This window comes from Dermacentor andersoni, chromosome 3, assembly GCF_023375885.2.
Source record: "Dermacentor andersoni chromosome 3, qqDerAnde1_hic_scaffold, whole genome shotgun sequence".
In the NCBI taxonomy this organism is placed as follows: domain Eukaryota; kingdom Metazoa; phylum Arthropoda; class Arachnida; order Ixodida; family Ixodidae; genus Dermacentor; species Dermacentor andersoni.
This window is the reverse complement of record NC_092816.1, coordinates 135,757,172-135,775,741: the sequence shown is the minus strand read 5'-3', so window position 1 is coordinate 135,775,741 and position 18,570 is coordinate 135,757,172. Positions and strand designations below refer to the sequence as shown.

Here is an 18,570-nt window from a genome sequence, read left to right as displayed (position 1 = left end):
TCCCCAAGCCGGGGAAGCCGCCGGACACGGATAACCTCCGGCCCATCTCGCTCACGTCCTGCGTGGGCAAGGTGCTGGAGCACGTCCTGCTCAACAGGTGGCAAGACTACCTGGAACGAGAAGGGCTGTACCCGGCCACTTTGATCGGGTTCAGACAGCATCTCAGCACGCAGGACGCGATGCTGCAGCCCAAACACCAAATCATCGATGATGGTGGCAGCGCCCGCTAAAACAAAGCCATCCTAGGGCTCCACCTGCAGAGCGCCTTCGATAAGGTGAAACACTCGGCGATTCTGTCCCAAGTCTCCAAGCTCAACATGGGGGAAAGATCCTACAACTACATCAAGGACTTCCTCATGGACAGGACAGTCGAGCTACGAGCAGGCGACCTACAGACGCAAGAGAAGAAGCTCGGGAGCACCGGAACACCGCAGGGATCGGTCATTTCGCCTATGCTGTTCAACCTGGCAATGATCGGAGTGGCCGAAAAGCTGGGGCGCATCGATGACGTCAGGCACACCATCTACGCGGACGATATCGCGATATGGGTGACCGGTGGCAGCGACGCCCACATCGAGGGCGCCATGCAAGCCGCCATCGACGCAATAGAAGACCAGCTGGAAGGCACCGGACTGAGATGTTCGCCGAGCAAATCGGAGCTTCTCATACTCCCACCTACCAAATACAGCAGAGGCAAGACCAGACAACGCGAAAACGAAAAAATCAGAATCGTGACCAAATCCGGCAACGTGATCCCCGAGGTGGGCAAAATTAGGATCCTAGGCATGGTCATCGAAAGGCACGGAAGGAACGGCGAAACCATCACCCGTCTCAAGGCAAAAGCAGCCAACGCGATTCGACTCCTCAAACGAGTCACTTCCCGAAAGGCTGGCATGAGAGAGGAGAGCCTAATTAGGCTCGTCCAATCTTTCGTCATCAGCCACGTCGCGTACGTTGCAGCCTACCACAGATGGCTGCAACACGAACGAAACAAGATCAACGTGCTCATCAGAAGAGCGTACAAGACGGCGCTGGGCCTGTTCGAGTCCACAAGCATGACCCGCTTGTTACAACTCGGGCTACACAATACGCTCGAAGAAATAGCCGATGCGCAACGGACCTCTCAACTGGAGCGGCTGTCCATGACCAAAGCCGGGAGGAAGATACGGGACGATCTGGGAATAAGACGCTCGAACGAGGTGGAGATGAAGCTCCCCGTCCCCGAAGAGGTCCGACGCCAGACCAGAATCGACCCCATACCGAAGAACATGAATCCCGAGTTCAACAAGGGAAGAAGAGCGGCGAGGGCCAAGGCTCTCATCGACCAGCATGCCAACGACGAACACACGCTGTACGTGGACGCGGCCGAATACCAACGGAACGCCTTCGCAGCGGTCGTCATACTGGCGTCAACCGGCGCCACGAGGACGGCAGCGAGCGTGAAAAGCACCGAGGCGGAACAAGCGGAGGAGGTAGCCATCGCCCTGGCCATCGCCGACGCAGACTGCCACACGGTGCTGAGTGACTCAAGACAGGCGGTGCGAAACTTCGCCAAAGGGCAAATCTGCAGGGAGGCTGAGCGCGTACTGCGAGCGGTAAGACTAGACGAACGAAAAGTACGACTTAAGTGGTTCCCGGCGCACGCGGGCGACGCATCGGAACGCAATGAGAACCATAATGAGACGGCACACGCCGCGGCGCGAGCGCTAACCAACCGCGCCCCGGCGACAGACATGTCCGACGTGGTTCGGAACTAAGGACCGCATGACTGATTACAATGAAATCGCGAAGGCCTACCGCTTGGCTCGCAGGACTCTTCCACCCCCGCACCCGAGACTGAGTCGAGCGGAGGCGGTAGTACTGAGACAGCTCCAGACCGGATCGCTACCGAGCCCGAAACTGATGAATCGCATGTACCCCGAGACATATCCGACAGATATGTGCAGAGTCTGCCGGAGGGAGACCGCAGACTACACACACATCTTGTGGGATTGCATTAAATATCCAGAAGACGCTAAATCAAGAACACTCCCACCGCGGCTCGAGGCAGCCGCAAAGAGCTACGACCGAGACGATCAGCTCTGGGCCGTCCAGCAGGTCGTCGAGGCGCACGAAAGGCACGGACCCAGCGAGCCGGCAACGGCGAGCGGTGACCCGCGCCGAGTAACGGCAACTTCGAGGATGACGTAGGCCCTCGTCGGGGCGCGCGAGAGCCCAACTGCAGGCATAAAGTTTCTCCAATCCAATCCAATGGCTATGAAATGTGACAAGTCATGTTGCCTCGTATTTGCTGGTATACTCTTATTTGTTTTAAATGTACAACCCCCTTCAGGGTCAAACCATCGTTGTTCGCTCCTGTCATAGTATAAAAATTATCATCATCACCAGAACGCAGCAATCATATGAAAGAAGTAGTCGGGGTTGACAAGATAGAGCAATACGTTCGATTGCGGCCTAATAGTAACGAAAGTAGTCACTGAAAGGTTGGAAATATTGGCTTTGATAAACTTATTGCGCTCTTGGTGACGTATATTTGTTCCACTGAGGATATTTAGCTGTTATTTATTTTATCACTGAGTGATTCCACAGACAAGAACGCCAGCAGGCTAGACACATGTAATGGCAGTTACGATAACGTCCTTGGCGCGAGCTATTCGGAAAGGCAGCCAGCCAGCCACCACGGTTGGGGAAGTCTGAGAGGGTTCGCAAAAAAAGTAAGAAAAGGAAAGCTCCGCTTTAGAAGTGTGTCGCTTCAAATGACCGCTCAAGAGAGCTCTGTAGCGAGAGGAGGAGGATCAGGATTGCTCTAACGTCATGCTCTTTCAGGCTGTTTCTATTACATTTCTACCATTAGCATCTCACGATTGGTCCGCATTTTTTGGGGGCCACACCCACTTCGCCGTTTTCACGCCACATCACGACAACAGCGAAAATGCCGCATCTGATATCACACGTACACATTGGCTGTGCATGATTAGACCGAACAAAATGAAAATATATATTTCCGATTCTACCCCCTTTTTCTTTAGATTATTCGTGGTAATGCGCAAACGTTTTCGGGCTGCGCTAATTTCGCCTGTCTGTCACAGGACGTCACACAGACGCGAAAACTCACCACGCTAATGTGACGTGTACGCATTCATGATGCAATAATATGCCGAAGAATACTGAATCTCTTGCGGAATAGCCAGAGACAGCCGTGTTCCTAAATGAAATTTCGCCAAAGAAGCTTGGTGCTCGCCAATTGCTCTGGCACTGGCAACTCGGAGGTGCGTGACGCCTCCGAGTGCGTGACAGTATAACGTTGTCTAGTGCTTTCGGCACGTATATGAAAACACTACTAACTCTTCTTCGCTAATGGTGCGTTTTGGCGGCGTTTTGAACCTTCCGAGGGGTTGCACCCCGCTGATATTTTCGACCAGCCACCGCAAACTAAACAAGGGGGAGCGCACCAATCGCAAACGCCAGCGCCACCTTCGTCATTCGGTTATCTGCTTTCACTGTGAAAACTCGGCCACGCTGAAATGTTCTCCACTTCAGAGTGCTCCCGGCTTCCTACAAGCTTATAAAGAGTGCCTGTCAACGAAACAATGCTACCTCCTCAACACATGGAGAGCTTTTGATTTAGCAGTTGAAACAACGCTGCGGGTCACCACCTTGTGCTTGCGTCCACAGTTACGTAGATAAGACGTCAGGGCATCGGAATAGATATAGATAGAAATAGATTTTTTTCTTTTTAGCTCAACAGATCAGGGACCGAATTCACAAAGCATTTGGTTCGTAAATGCTTCGTTTGATTGGCTGATTGCCATCGGTAATAATATGCCCTACATCACTATTGGTTGGCACGAACGCCTTTAGTGTATGAATGTTTCACCCGCCGTGGTTGCTCAGTGGCTATGGTGTTGGGCTGCTGAGCACGAGGTCGCGGGATCGAATCCCGGCCACGGCGGCCGCATTTCGATGGGGGCGAAGTGCGAAAACACCCGTGTACTTAGATTTAGGCGCACGGTAAAGATCCCCAGGTGGTCGAAATTTCCGGAGTCCTCCACTACGGCGTGCCTCATAATCAGAAAGTGGTTTTGGCACGTTAAACCCCATAATTTAATTTTGTATGAATGTTTTGTGAATATGGGCCCAGGTCACACAGGTTTGACCGATGCTTCGTTTAGCAGCATGAGCGAGCCCTACGGTCCGCCCGCCTTTGTTCTTTCTTTAAGGCGGAAGCCTTAGGTGGCTCATGGGTTGAAAAATCCGATGACCGTTCGGCGTTATGGCACCAAATTCACGTGCATGCGCCAGTAAGCCATCAATTTCTTTATGAATAAAAGAGCTCGATTACCCCTATTCTCGTTGAACGGACACCATTCTAAGCAATCAGAGTGGCCACAAAAGTGTGCGCGTCTGGGTGTCACGGTTTTGTTCACATTTGCCGGTGAATGTACACGCGTCTTTTGACGTTTTGAGGAGGGTATGTACGCCTGCGAGAACTGGAAATAAATGTGTTGTTGAAAGTGAGCGCTATGTGTTTATCGCGTTTGCCTTTCTGTGTCGCTTTTATTCTGCCTGCACTACAAGAAAGTAGAAGGCACCTTATACTGGGTGTTTCAGGCGAACACTTTCAAAAATTTTTAACGGTTGCCTGCGACAGATAGCACGATTCTATTACATGAGCTAGTCTACTCGAAGAGGCGGACATTCTTGCTCAAAACGGTTGAAATGCATAATCGACTAGTTAACAAACATTGACTAATTAAGTTTTTAGCCGATTTTCTTATGGCCCACGTTGCAATTTACAAATTCTAGCCCTGGAGTTCGCAAGGCGGATCCACTTGGTAGGAATTTTCAGAGTGACACCACTTTTGCTACAAAAAGTGCCGAATTTTGCTGAGAAATGCACTGGCATTCCAGTTACCATTGTGATTCAATGCACAAAACGACGTTTTATGAAGAACCTAAGTGGAACGCCAATGCATTTCTCCGCAAAGTTCGGGAAATAATATAGCAAACTTGCGTCATTCTGAGAATTCGTTCCAAGCGGATCCGCCTTGCGAACTCCGCGACTATAATTTGTAAACTGCAATACGGGCCATAAAGTAATCAGTTAAAAACTGATATAGTGGTTTTCGGCTAATTATGCCATTATGCATTTCTACCTCTTTAAGTAATGTCCGCCTCTTCGAGTAGACCATCTCATTAATTAGAATTGTGCTATCTGCCACAGGCAACTTTTAAAAATTTTTGAAAGTGGCCGCTGAAACCCTCTGTATACAAGCCTATACCTCATCGATTAAATTGTTCAAACAAAGAAAATTCCTTCAGTGAACCGGCCTATGTGTCCTAATGATCTTCATAGACTTCCCACGACCGTTTTAACGTGCAATTAACCACACAGAACCAGTGGCGATATCTAGGCGACCGAAAATAAGAACAAGGAAAGAACAAGTAAAGAGAGAACCAATGACAGGTAGTAACAACGCATTCGAATGAGCATGTGAAATTTAGTTAATGAATGTCTCGTTAGCGCACAGGCTTTCGACTTGATCATCTTTAGCGTATGCTAAAATTACTGTCAACCTTTTTTAAACAAACTTTGTCGCTTTATATGCCTCTCTTTTGTAAGTCATTAGATGCTTACTCACGCCCTAATTGTTACAAACAAATAATCAGGTTTATTAGCCCTTCAATTTGCCATGTCACCATATCTGAGCTATTCTTTTTGTACAGATATTCCCGATCCATGCGCGAAGGTGTTGTGCCCACGCGTCATGACCTTGACCGACAACAAGTGGCTTTGCCGTGAAGACATTGATCCAGATCTGAAGCCAATTGGTCAGTACTACTTTAGGAGAATGGGGAATCGGGCGAGTTGCAATCGACTTATTATTACAGCGCAAACTCTTAAGACGAATTGGAGACACGAAAGGACAGTGCATGATCATTTCATGTAATGTCTCCTCTGAGTGTTCGTATATTGCGTTGTAATAATTATGAACAGAACTCTGTTTTCTGTGATCGCTTAATGTGGTATGATTTTCAGAAGCATGCCGTGCCGTAATGATTGAGGAAAGTGCAATATTTCCAGAACTTTGAGCCAACACCATGGTACTCGGATTTCAGGGCAGTAGCGCCTTCGACCAACGTGGTTTTGTGCTTTTTTACTGACTGTAGAGACTAACTGTTCGAAAATTCAAGTTTTCTAACGAAGCCACGCCATGCCTCACCCCGCCACGTGAAGTTTTAACTCTTTTGAGCACCTATGGGAATTCACTCAATTTGATGCACAGTTTTTTACGCACTGTTAAACATTTCCATTAGAATTCTTCTTCAGTTATTCATCAGTGCTTCGACAGCATATGTACAAATTATGAAGGACAATCCTTCCGGTCGCCTAGGGTTTTCATTCACACAAGAGCACGCAGTCGATTTCAGACCGACCGTCTACGGAAGCTTCACAAAGTGTTTAGTGTCTTACGTTCTGAACACTACCTGTGCAGCTGACCTTAATCATTGCTGTAGCATATTGAGCAGCACTCCACCCTACTGTACCGCACTGTACAGGAGCTGCTCAAAGCGTGTCGAGGCTCCAGCACGAATTAAGCGCACACTAGACGACCTTGCTTGCAACAAAAGCTGAGCAACCGCAATAATCAATGTTATAAGGCTGCTGCGTGCTCCATGACGTGACGACCGCTGATTAACAAGCTTAAAGAATGCCGTAAAAAACGAACCAGGTGCCTGCGGGAATGAGTAAACAAAAATGCTCCCTGTAGATTAAGACTGACTTAGATAATTTGTGCCCTAGAAACCAGAGAGCGAATTCACAAAGCTCTTCGTTCGTAAGTGCCCTTTTTAATTGGTTGATTGCACTCGCTAGTGATATGTCCTACATCACTATTGGCTGGCACGAATGCTTTCCGCGTAAGAGCTTTTTGTGAATACGGGCCTAGTTGCAGATTTTCTACATTTCAATAATTTATACTCTGCTCCGTACTTACGCCGAAAATACGAAATTATTACTTTCATTCGCGTTCTTCGAGGTGCTTTCTTAAAGCTTCTCACAAGAATTCTCAAAAATTGTTTTAGAAATTATTTCTGCTATACATCTATCCAGAATACCATTCACCAGGCTGTAATGTTATGCATTGCAGTATAGGTTGCGACTACTACGTCTGTTAAAATATAAAAGCGTCAAAAATTATCACATTTGTGGTGGTAACAAAATAGTTCACGCTGACTGTTCTACAACATCAACATTTGTTGCGAGACCAACCATTATGTTGAGGACTGTTAGGGCATACAACCTCGACCTAACCTGCAAGTTATCTCGAGCGACAAGCAACATCCTACTATCGCTCGTCTAATCCTAGCTCTGCAAACACCGCGAGGCAAGCGTGACTTTGTGGAATGATTACCTCAAGCACTGTTATAAAACCAGCTTTGTCTCATTGCTGGAACTTTAAACCTCAGGGGCCATAAGTTTACGTTAGCTTAGTATTTATTTTATTAAAAATTGTTCGTTACTTTGTCTGAATATGTCACCTAATTAACGTTAGGCGCTTGTCGATTTAAAAGCAGGTTTAAAGGTTACAACCGTGAGACGAAGAAAAAAAGATACCGTTTTATACAACTTGGCTCTGATCTGTGTATGCCTAGTGGAAAAAAGAGTTGTGATATTTTGCTTTTCGCTCCTGTGAGTAAACTGCTCAGACTTCGTTGCTGCGTTATGCCACATTGCTAGCCTAGGGCGGCAGTCTCTTTACCTCCACGCTGCCATCTTAGTTTATTCAAACCACAATGGCCACTGACTTGCGAATTTCAAGAATGCGTGAGAAGCAAACCACATAGCAATGAGTATGTGTAAATATGTGCGCGCTGGTGAAAGAAATTCTTATTATAGCTCGAGAGGTTAGCCGAGGAAAAGCACTGGTATGTCACTACAGGTCTAAAATACAAATGATCAAACAACATAGGAAATAGAAAAAAGAGCAATCCTCCATGCGAGGTAGGAAGGGGTAGCAGTGAGCGCCATGAATTGAACAAAGTAGAAAGAGGAGCTTTATGTCACCATCAACAACCAAAATGTTATCCATCGCTGTTCCTTTGGTATTTTCTGTGGTAATATTCTCTTGAACACGCGGTTCAAGATAATACTGTGCTAGGCTGCCGGTCTATCATAACTTAGCGCCAGCATTCTAAGCAGTTTAGCTCACAGGACCTATTAGCAAAGCATCATATGTTTTTCTTCGCTACTCTATTGCCACAATATTGACTTACTACAGCGAATATAGTTATACTGAGACACACAAAATACATGTAATGCATATACATACATCTACAATTAAGCGTAGCATGGCAGCATAATACCGTCATGAGTGACATTGTGCCAAGATCATATCACGAGGTATAAGAGTATGTAGGTATAACGCTGTCACGTTAGCATCGGTAATTACCGATGCTAACGTGACAGCGCATAAAACAGAAACCAATCAAAAGAAGCACACAAGAAATAACAATGGTGAAAGAGCAGCACTTCAGAAAAACGCGCAAGAAGGTATCGGCGAATACTCCAGATTTCATATACCAATCGAATATTAAACACTAGCTAATCGTAGTCGCATTCGAAAAGAATGTTTTGCTTGTTTTCGATTATCGGAACTACCAATAATTTCGCAACAACCCACTTTTAAATTCTTTTTACTGTTATCCGTATATTAAACAAAGTATCGCAAATTATCAGAAGTGAGAAAAGGGCTCGAGCTTTCGAAGCAATACGCAAACAAACGGGCAATGCAAACTTTGTTTTGGTTCCACGGCGGAAGCCAAAAATACAATATGTAATTTTTGTTTGTAATCGGTAATTTAGTATTGTTGGAAGCCTTCAAGGTGCCATTTCATCTGTTACGTTAGAACTACCTCCTGACCATTCCTTTATTCTTTTGCAACTAGTCCTATTACTTACTACAACGGTATAGAACTTCCATAGCAGCGTGATTCTTTTTTTTTTTTTTTTTGCTTTTTCCATAACCTCTCATGCTATATCGGCGAAGATTTAGTTTTCGTCTCTGGAAAGCTTCTCACACAGCAGTGTCTTGTAAAGCTTGTTCGAGTTTACAGCAGGTGTGATTACTGGCGACCCCTTGCCGCCGACGTCGCTCACCACGTCAACAGCTGGCGACGTTAACAGCCACACATGGTATCATCATCATCATAATTATCGTCAGCCTGGTTACGCCCACTGCAGCGCAAAGGCCTCTCCCATACTTCTCCAATTACCCCGGTCATGTACCAATTGTGGCCATGTCGTCCCTGCAAACTTGTTAACCTCATCCGCCCACCTAACCTGCCGCTCCCTGCTACGCTTCCCGTGCCTTGGAATCCAGTCATGATCAAGGATATCATAATATCAAGGATATCATGATCAAGGCCAGCGGAATTGCTGCAGTGTATCCAACCAAGTCAAATATCATTCCAGCATATAGGGTTCCACTTACTTGCGTCCGTTCTGACATATACATACTGGAATAAAATGATCGCCGTGGCCACCTACTATGCCACGACGATACTACCCGCTATGCCAAAACGAATGCTCTGCCCAAAGGTAATGTGGTTGAAGCGGTGAAATTTTCGTCGAGATGATTCTGCAACAAAGTGGTGCCCCGGAAGTCCTCATCACCGACAGAAGGATGAATTTTGCAGCAGTGCTAATGCAAGCGATCTATGATACAGTCGGACCCGTCACAAGACTAAAACCGCCTACCAGCCAAACACATGTTAGCAATATACGTCGACCTCGAGCACAATATGTGTGATGCCGTCCTTCCATACACCATGTACGGTATATATAGTATATAGTGTAATAAATACCACCTTCATCGCGATATGTGTAATATGTGAGCACAATATGGGGGATTTGGTCCTTCCATACATCATATACGGTATATATAGTATACAGTATGATATATAGTATGAGTGTAGTATATAGTAGTAGTATATATAGTATGATAATAAATACCACCTGCATCGATCCAAGATACAGTCAGACATGTCACAGGAGTACAGGCGCCTACCAGCCGAACACATGTTGGAAATTTACGTCGACCTCGAGCACAATATGTGTGATGTTGTCCTTCCATTCATCATATACGCTTACGAAACCGTGGTGCAAGAACGTACATGACACCGTTCAAGCCGTTTTATGGAAGGAACCTGAAGCGACGCTCGACTTCATGCAACCTCGGGTCACTAATGAAGGCAATCTCGACGTCGCCGCCTATCTCCCGTGCTCTGGAGATGCCCGACAGTTCGCCCACCTGTTTATCAACTAGCAAGCGACCGACAGCCGGAACTACAGTCATTAGCGACGTTACGGGAAATACTATCCCGGTGACCACGTAAGTATTTGACACGAAAGGGCCGTCGTCCACTCAGTAAAAAACTTCTGCGACACATTTCGGGCAGTGCAAGATACTCCGACGTCTTGCTTCACTAGAGTGGAAGGCAGTGCCTGATGGTTGGCCATATGACACAACTAAGGCATCGCGTTATCGTCAACGTCCTGCTAGCAATATTCGCTGCGTTGGGCATATTACAAAAAATGCTAGCATAGACAACTGAAACAGCCTTTGTTTCCAACAAGTTAAAGCAAATGCTGTATCTGGTGCGTATAACACGGACCTTGCAGATAAAAAAAAAACAAATAATTATTACAATTACGATTACTTCGTTAAAACCTCTTTGAAGAGAATGATAAAATAATGCCGCGCGATTGCGATTAGGCAATTACAAAGAATGGATTGTTTCAAGTTTAAATTCCCCCGAGCTTTTATTAAGGTCTTACAAATACAGTTATTAGAGCGAGCTGTCGTGGCTGTTTCAGCGCATCATCTACAGCCCTTAAAATGCGCTTTGTCTTCACTAATAATTGTTTTAAATCTTTTGTAATGTTCCCTCGTCTTCTTGCAGGCATCAGCAGCAACAGCGAAAACTCGCTAGATGTGCACACTGGAGGGAAGGCCGATGGTATAACGAACACCTTGCGCACGAGACTGGTTACTCAATGCCGCGATGCTCGCGCCTGGATCCTCTATGAGGCACATAATTTTCTGCTTCTTAGGACTACGAGAAGGCGCTTGGGGTAGATCCGAATTTTGCTTCCTGGGTCCGTCGTCACGCATTCGTCGGCATGCCATCGTTGTCACTCAAGCTTCGTCATTCGACTCTTTTCAAGCTGTCTTCACGCCATCCTCATCGCACAATTTTCGTGATAGTCACCGTCACGCCATTATCATAGTGCTCTCGCTGTCATTCCATTGTCATTCCGTTGTTATGCCACCGTCGTCATTTCGCCGTCGTCCTACAGTTTTCGTCATACATTCGTTGCAATACTGTTGTCGAGATACCGTCGCGGCCCTTCCGTCGTCGTTATTGTAACTTCCAGATCCAACTCTCGTCATGCCATCAACGTGAGCTATCGTCGGCAGACAGTCGTCTTCACACCATTGTTGTCAAGCCATCGTTATCACGCTTTAATTTCACCATCGTAATCACTTCAGCAACGTCATCCCATGTCATCGTGCCGCTGTAGTCGTCATACCACTTTCGTCGATCCATCGACGTTCGTCAATCGACCGTAATCGTGGTGTTGACATTCAGTTGTAATTACGCCGCCATTGCCATGCAATGGTCGTCATTGCGCTGTCTGGATGCTATCATGCATTTGTTGCCGTACCGTTGTACCGCTGTCGTCATGCCGTGGTAGTCATGCTATCATCTTCATTTAAGCTTCTTCATCCCGTTGTTGTCATGCCGTCGTCATGACACCAACCTTTTCTCACAGTACTCGCCATATCATTGCCCTCATGTCGTCGTCATGCTGCCGTTGTTATACCATATTCATAATTCAAATAGAGACATCTCGTTTTCGTGAAGAAGTCGTCGTTCCATTGATATCAGTTTTTCTCCGTCATTCCATTGTTACTGCGTCCGCGCCATCTAGTCGTTATCATGTCGCCATGCTCATGGGCGGCATTGGCAAGAGAGTGTAATACTAACCGGGACGATATCGAAGCACGTGGCATATAGCCGAAGAGTTGATACTTGGGCTAGTTGGCCATCCATATTTGAAATAGTAACTTAGCGCGCTAGAAACACGGAAACAAGAAAGGTGGACAACGACAAGCGCTTCATAAAATTCCTCGTCACCTTTCTTCTTTCCTTTCTTGTTTCCTCCTTTCAAAAAGTCCTTGTCCACCTTTCTGAAGTAAAACTCTTGCTTGGGCTAGTTGGTTCATGCTTGAAGTAGGTAAAGGCAAGGCGCAGAAGACCAGAACTTTGGAAGAAAAACACAAACGACAAGACGGGCGCCCGTCTTGTCGTTTGTGTTCTTCTTCCTAAGTCCTGGTCTTCTGCGCCTTGCCTTTACCTACTTCAACCACCTTTCTTGTTTCCGTGTTTCTATCGCATATGTTAGTACTTCAAATATAGCCGAAGCAAAGGTGGTCCTAGAGTGACTACTACAAGCGGTAAATGGAATATAGGAATATAGTCTGTCGATACATTGCTCGATTGCGATTCGCATTATTGTCAGCAATCATCGTGAGATGAGGTCTGTCGTAATTTTTTTTGGCTGGGCAATGTAGAGATGGATATCATTGTACAGATTGTGTTAATAAAAAAAGGGGTCATTAGCTTACCTCTCGGGCGGTACTTAGCCATAGTCGCATGGCATTGGCGACAGCCCAACACAGTGTCATATATGATTTTTCACTATTCTTCAATGAAACCGGCCTTCAATGTTCCACTAAGTTGCGCATCTATTAGTAAACGTGCCCCTCTGCTATTTCATATGTCCAGCGCCTTCCCATAGCCTGTTCTTTTGGTTGTGGCACTATTCTTTAGTTCCTATGATGTAGAGGGTCGAGGGCGCATCATCGCATCTCAAGGACTACGATTTACGTCGAATTTAAGTTGCTGTATTTTGCATATCCAACGAACAAGCCTTCCTATTGGCTGAGTTAGCCCTAAGACGTAAGTCCGTGCCTTGTCAGTATAGATTCCGATGTGGCAGCTTTCTAGATAGCTTTTAAAATACTTCAATTCCGTGCTTACTGCCAATGCTTCTTTGTCGGTTATTGCGTAGTGCTGCTCGACCTTCCGCAATGTATGTGAATAATCAATAATTTTTTATGCCGTTCTGATTTTTCACATGGGTGCCGCTGGCAGAAGACTCCGTCAGTTTCATAGTGTGAAGCGTCGGTGCATAATTAACATCACTCGCTGAAGCCGGGTAGCACAATGTCTTGGTCCGAAGAAATTACCCAGATTAAGTACTGGTGGGGTCCTTGACATTAATTGCTCCAGATAAAACGTGCGTCGTTCGTAGCGAGCGTGGTGAGAGGTTAGCTGTTGTCAGCGTAGTCTTCGATAAGCATGAGAAAATCACTACCTAGCCCGAGGAAGACTCTTAGGGAAGGAAGACAAAAGGATTTCAAGAGAACAGAATTCTCTGCACGGGCTCTTCTTTCGTAGTTTGGCCCCACCATCGGTTACTATCCCGACGAAAACAACCTTATTGTGGAAGAACTAACCATTAGTGCTCCTGATTTTCAATTTCGACTTGTTCAAGGCTTCCAGGATGCGTGAAATGGTTTCCGGTGTTTCTGGTGTGCCTCCTACGTGTGCGAATATAATATAATATCATCAACGTCGACATTGTAGAATTTTGGAAGCGAATTCACGCTTTTCATCGCCTTCTGTAACTATGCCAAGAAGCTTACTCAACCTAATGACAAGCGATTATATTCTTACCCGTCAAGTGTCAGAAATGTTGTGTACTGAGCGCATTCTTCTTGTAGCAGTAATAGCCAATAACCTTTACAGAAGCATATTCCTCAAAATAAGTGAGATCCCTCAGTTTCCTTTATAATGTTGTGGCTTCTAAACATTGAAAAGAGTAGCAAGTCAGTTCGGTTTTTTATCTGCCCGCAATTTACACGCTGAAAAGAAACCCTCTTTTTTGTCACAATGATGATTGTGGAGGAAAAGGTGGAAGTATATGATTTTTATAATACCAGCATCTAACAGCCGCAGTTCGACTCTTAACCACAATTTCTCATCGTGTGAAAGGATACATGGCCTTTTTCACACAAATGTCTAGTCACAAACCTTCAACGGTATTTTAAGGACAGCCGCTGCAGGCGGGTGCGTTTCGATTTAGGTTAGGTTCTGGGATTTCATTTTAACGTCGAGCGCACTCCAAATATTTATAACGGGCTGGCGTTATCAGGAGTCTGAGAAAACGTAGAGTCCGTGGCTACTTCATCCTGCCAAGATATGTTCAGTTTCAGCCACTTCATGTCAGGACGTGAAATGATTGTTGTATATGCTGCCATCAAGTGAAAGCGGGGAGATATAATTCCCCGTGACTGCGCGTGGTCGGTGATCTGGCAGCGCGTGCTCTTCTTCTGTTTGAGATAGAACACGTCTGAGAGACCATCAAACGTGTGCGTATGTGACTCCTCATGTGGCCGTCTCGCTCTTCCTTCCTGGCTACAACATGATGTCAGAAGGAGAGGTTCTACCAGCAGACATCGGCTCCTAGTCCTCCTCCGTGCGAAGGACGATGCCAGGGACGAAACGCCGGTAAGCTGCTCCCTATACGCACACCTCGGTACTCAAGCAACGCGACCCCTTAACGTTCGAGGCCATGGCGTGATTTGTAATTCAGCCGCCGGACGCCTTCAACTTTTCGTCGCCGAACAAGTGGCCGATGTGGAAACAAAGATTTGAACGTTTCAGAACCTCTTCAGGTTTGTGCGTTCAGCCCGAGAAATATCAAGTAGACGCGCTACTCTACATCATGGGTGAGCGAGCCGAGGAAATTACGCCCCTTTTGTTCTCTCTGAAAAGAACTCCAAGAAACTCGACGCAGTCGTGGAGCAGTTCGACAAATACTTTATCCCGCGACGCAACGTAATGTTTGAACGAGCCAGATTCAACAGCAGAGTGCAGCAAGACGGCGAGTAGGCCGAAGATTTCGTTACTGCATTTCACACACTTTCGAAAGACTGCGAGTTTGTCACCCTTCGAGAAGACTTCCTGCGCTGCCACCTCGTAGTCTGGATAAAGATAAGCAGCTATCCGCCAGGCTACAGCTCGATGAAGACCTAAATCTTCAGAAGGCTCTTGAGCCCATCCGCCACTTCGATAACGTCCGTCAGCCACAAGCCGAGCTCCGCCAGGAAGTGCCATGTGTGAACAAAGATGCGTCCGCTCCACAATCCACTTGGCGTGCTTCAAAACTCGACAAAAGCGGCAGCTATTCATGTGAGGCAAACGAGCCATCTTGATCCTTCGGTAAAAACAGGGTGCAGAAACAATGCAGTTGGTGTGCTCAAGAGCGTCACCCTCGTACTCTGTGCCCAGCTCGCTCGCAAGTCTGCAGGAATTGCCGGAAAAATGGTCATTACGCCTCCGTATGCATGTCGCGGCGCCTCGATTGTGTCGAAACGCAACAAGTCAATTTAGAAGCAGCATTCCTCGGAGTAATCAAGACATCGGATGCTGGAACGTGGGAGGCAACAGTCTTGGTTCAAGGTCAGCCAGTAGATTTCAAAATCGCCACTGGCGCCGACGAAACGGTCCTCCCGAAGCAAGTATTCCAAACGTTCGAGGACAGACCTTTTCTTTCAGCTCATCCTAGCCAGCTACATGGTCCAAACGGAAAGCTTCTTCCAGCCGTAGGAGTTGCACAACTCGAGCTCATCTACCGCGACCGTACGACTACTCAGGATGTCTACGTCTTAGATGAGGTCCGCACTCCGTTGCTAGGCAAGCCAGCGATCAAAAAACTTCGAATGTTGACATTTTTAAACGCTGAGAAAGTGTATCCGAAAGAATAATTCCCAGCATTGTTCCAGAGACTCCGCAAGCTGCCCAAGGAACATCGAATTCAGCTGCAAGCAGGAGCAAAAGCTTTCGCGCTAAGCTCTCCTAGGCGTATCCCAATTCTTTTATACGAAAGGACAAACTTGGAACTACAAAGAATACAGAAACTCGGCGTCATATCACTTGTTGCCGAGCCAACTGAGTGGTGCTCACCAATGGTGTGGTCCCCAAACCCTCCGGAGATGTGAGAATCTGCGTGGACTTCCCAGAACTGAACCGCCACGTTCTGAGAGAATGGCATCCTATACCTTCCGTGGAGCACACTCTCGCACTTCTTCATGGAGCTAAAGTGTTCTCCAAACTAGATGCCAACTTTGAATTTTGGCAAATTCCACATTGTGAAGATTTTAAATGCTTACCACGTTCACCTCACCTTTTGGACACTTCTACTTCAACCGGTTATCGTTTGGAATTTCGTCTGCTCCTAAACACTTGCGAAAACAGATGTCATGCATTTTACAAGGCGTCAGTAGGATTGTCTATCACATGGACGACATCTCTATCTGGGGTTTGAATGAGCATAAGCACAATGACACACTCAGAAGAAATGTGCTGCCCCTACTCGTCAAGGCTTTACTGACATTGAATGAAACCAAATGCTTGTTTAATGTCCAACGCCCCACGTTCCTTGGACGCTGTCTAGACCAAGACGGAATACGACCCGACGAAAACAAAGTTGAAGCCATTATGAAAATATAGACCCGAAGAAACACGACCGAGCTGCAGAGAATTCTCGGAATGGCAACATACCTCGCCAGATTCGTTCCCAATCTCTCTGAGGTACTGCAACTACTTGCTCTTTTGCTGTCAAAGAAGCAAGAGTTTGCTTGGGATGCTCCACAACAGCAGGCGTTCAACAGATGCAAGTCGGTGCTCTCGTCTCGCCCTGTCCTTGGAGTTTACCATACATCGAGAGAAACGATCGTCACTGCAGATGCATCTTCCTTCGGACTAGGTGCGTTAATCCAGCAGAAGCAAATGAATGGCAAGTTTTCTGTCATCGCTTACGCTTCACAATTACTCTCAGAGACCGAGAAGCGTTACGCTCAAATGGAGAAAGATGCTCTTGCTTTAGTCTGGGCATGTGACGAATTCGACGATTATGTTGTCGGCGAGCTGTTCAAGCTGGAGACGGACCTTAAGCCGTTCGTTACCATCTTCCCTTCAAAGAGCCTTGAGGACCTTACACCCAGATTAGAGAGGCTAAAGATTAGAATGATGCGATACGAGTACGAGATTGCATACGTTCCAGGCAAAGACCGTCTAGCCACAGACACCGTTTCCAGAGCGCCTCTCCAAAACATAGAAGGCACAGACCTCGAAGAAAACGTGGAAGCTTTCGTGGTTAAAGGTATCCAAACAAATAGACCCTGTTTGTGCACATCTTCGCCGTTGGAGCAAGAAAAAAGAGTGGCCCTCCAGGCCAGATTTACCAGTGGACCTAAAATCCTTCTAGGAGCATCGACACCAGCTCACTCTGGAGAATGATTTACCCCTCTACGCTGCTCGAGTTGTCATCCCTGCCTCTTGCGAAAACGAAGTCCTACGACACTTACATGAAGGACACTTCGGCATAACAAAGACACTTGCTCGAGCCAGAGATTGTGTCTGGTGGCCCACTATAGTAGCTGATGTCACATCCCTGGTGAAGGAATGTCAGCAATGCGTCGAAACAAGTAACAGGAAAATTCCACTAGAAAGTTCCGAATTTCCAGAAAGACCCTGGCAACGCATTGCAAAGGACTTGTTTCACTATAAGAGCCAGTGGTGGTTGATCGCAACATTATTATTCAAGATACCTTGAATTGGCTCGACTCGGGGAGCGTACGTCCGAAGCTGTAGTCAACCATTCCAAGTAATTTTTTGCACGCCACGGCATTCCCGAGGAAGTGGTTTCTGACAACGGCCTGCAGTTTTCGTTGACGGAGATTTCACTCTTCGTTCAGGACTACGCCTTCAAGCACATTACTTCCAGCCCTCACTATCCTGAGAGCAATGGACTTGCTGAGGCTGCGGTAAAAATCATCAAGACTTCCATGGCAAAGACGAAAGACCCTTACTTGACGCTTCTAGCTTACAGGTCGACTCCTTCGAATCATCGGTAGCCCTGCGGAACTACTAATGGGTCGTCGGTTAAGAACCAAGCTTCCTCTTAGTTCCACCAAGCTGGCACCCCAACTGCCGGATCAAGAGAGCCTTCGGAAGTTCGAGGAACAGTACCGGAAAAGTCAAAAGAAAGACTTCGACAGACGTCATAGAGTCCATGACCTGCCGGAGCTGTTCTACGGAGACGACGTCTGGCTGACAGACCTCAAGTGCAAAGTGACAGTACAAGCACCAGCCGATGAGCCTCGGTCCTACTGGGTTAACACCGGCACTGGTGCTGTACGCCGGAACAGGACCCAGCTAGTTCGCTATTCCCCTGCTAAAACCAACGAAGAAAGTGTTTTTATTAGTGACGGTGTAGCAGACGCCCGTTCCTGTTGCCAAGACACTTCCCACATCCATACTAGAAGCCGCCTGCTGCAGCGAACTTCGCTTACTCTGTTGGGGAGATGTTGTATATGATGCCATCTAGTGAAAGCGGGGAGATGTAGTTCCCCGTGGCCCTGGACGCGCGTG

The 18,570-nt window shown here is 46.8% G+C and overlaps 1 protein-coding gene across 2 annotated transcripts in view; it reads left to right on the top strand.

Annotated features, from left to right (window-relative positions):
* LOC129383158 (uncharacterized) overlaps positions 1-18,570 on the top strand; it is a 100,999-nt gene that overhangs the window by 51,581 nt on the left and 30,848 nt on the right. For both annotated transcript variants that reach the window (XM_072286775.1, XM_072286776.1), the window contains exon 4: positions 5,728-5,832. In XM_072286775.1, the coding sequence (XP_072142876.1) occupies positions 5,728-5,832 (105 nt within the window). The remainder of the gene's footprint in view (positions 1-5,727; positions 5,833-18,570) is intronic.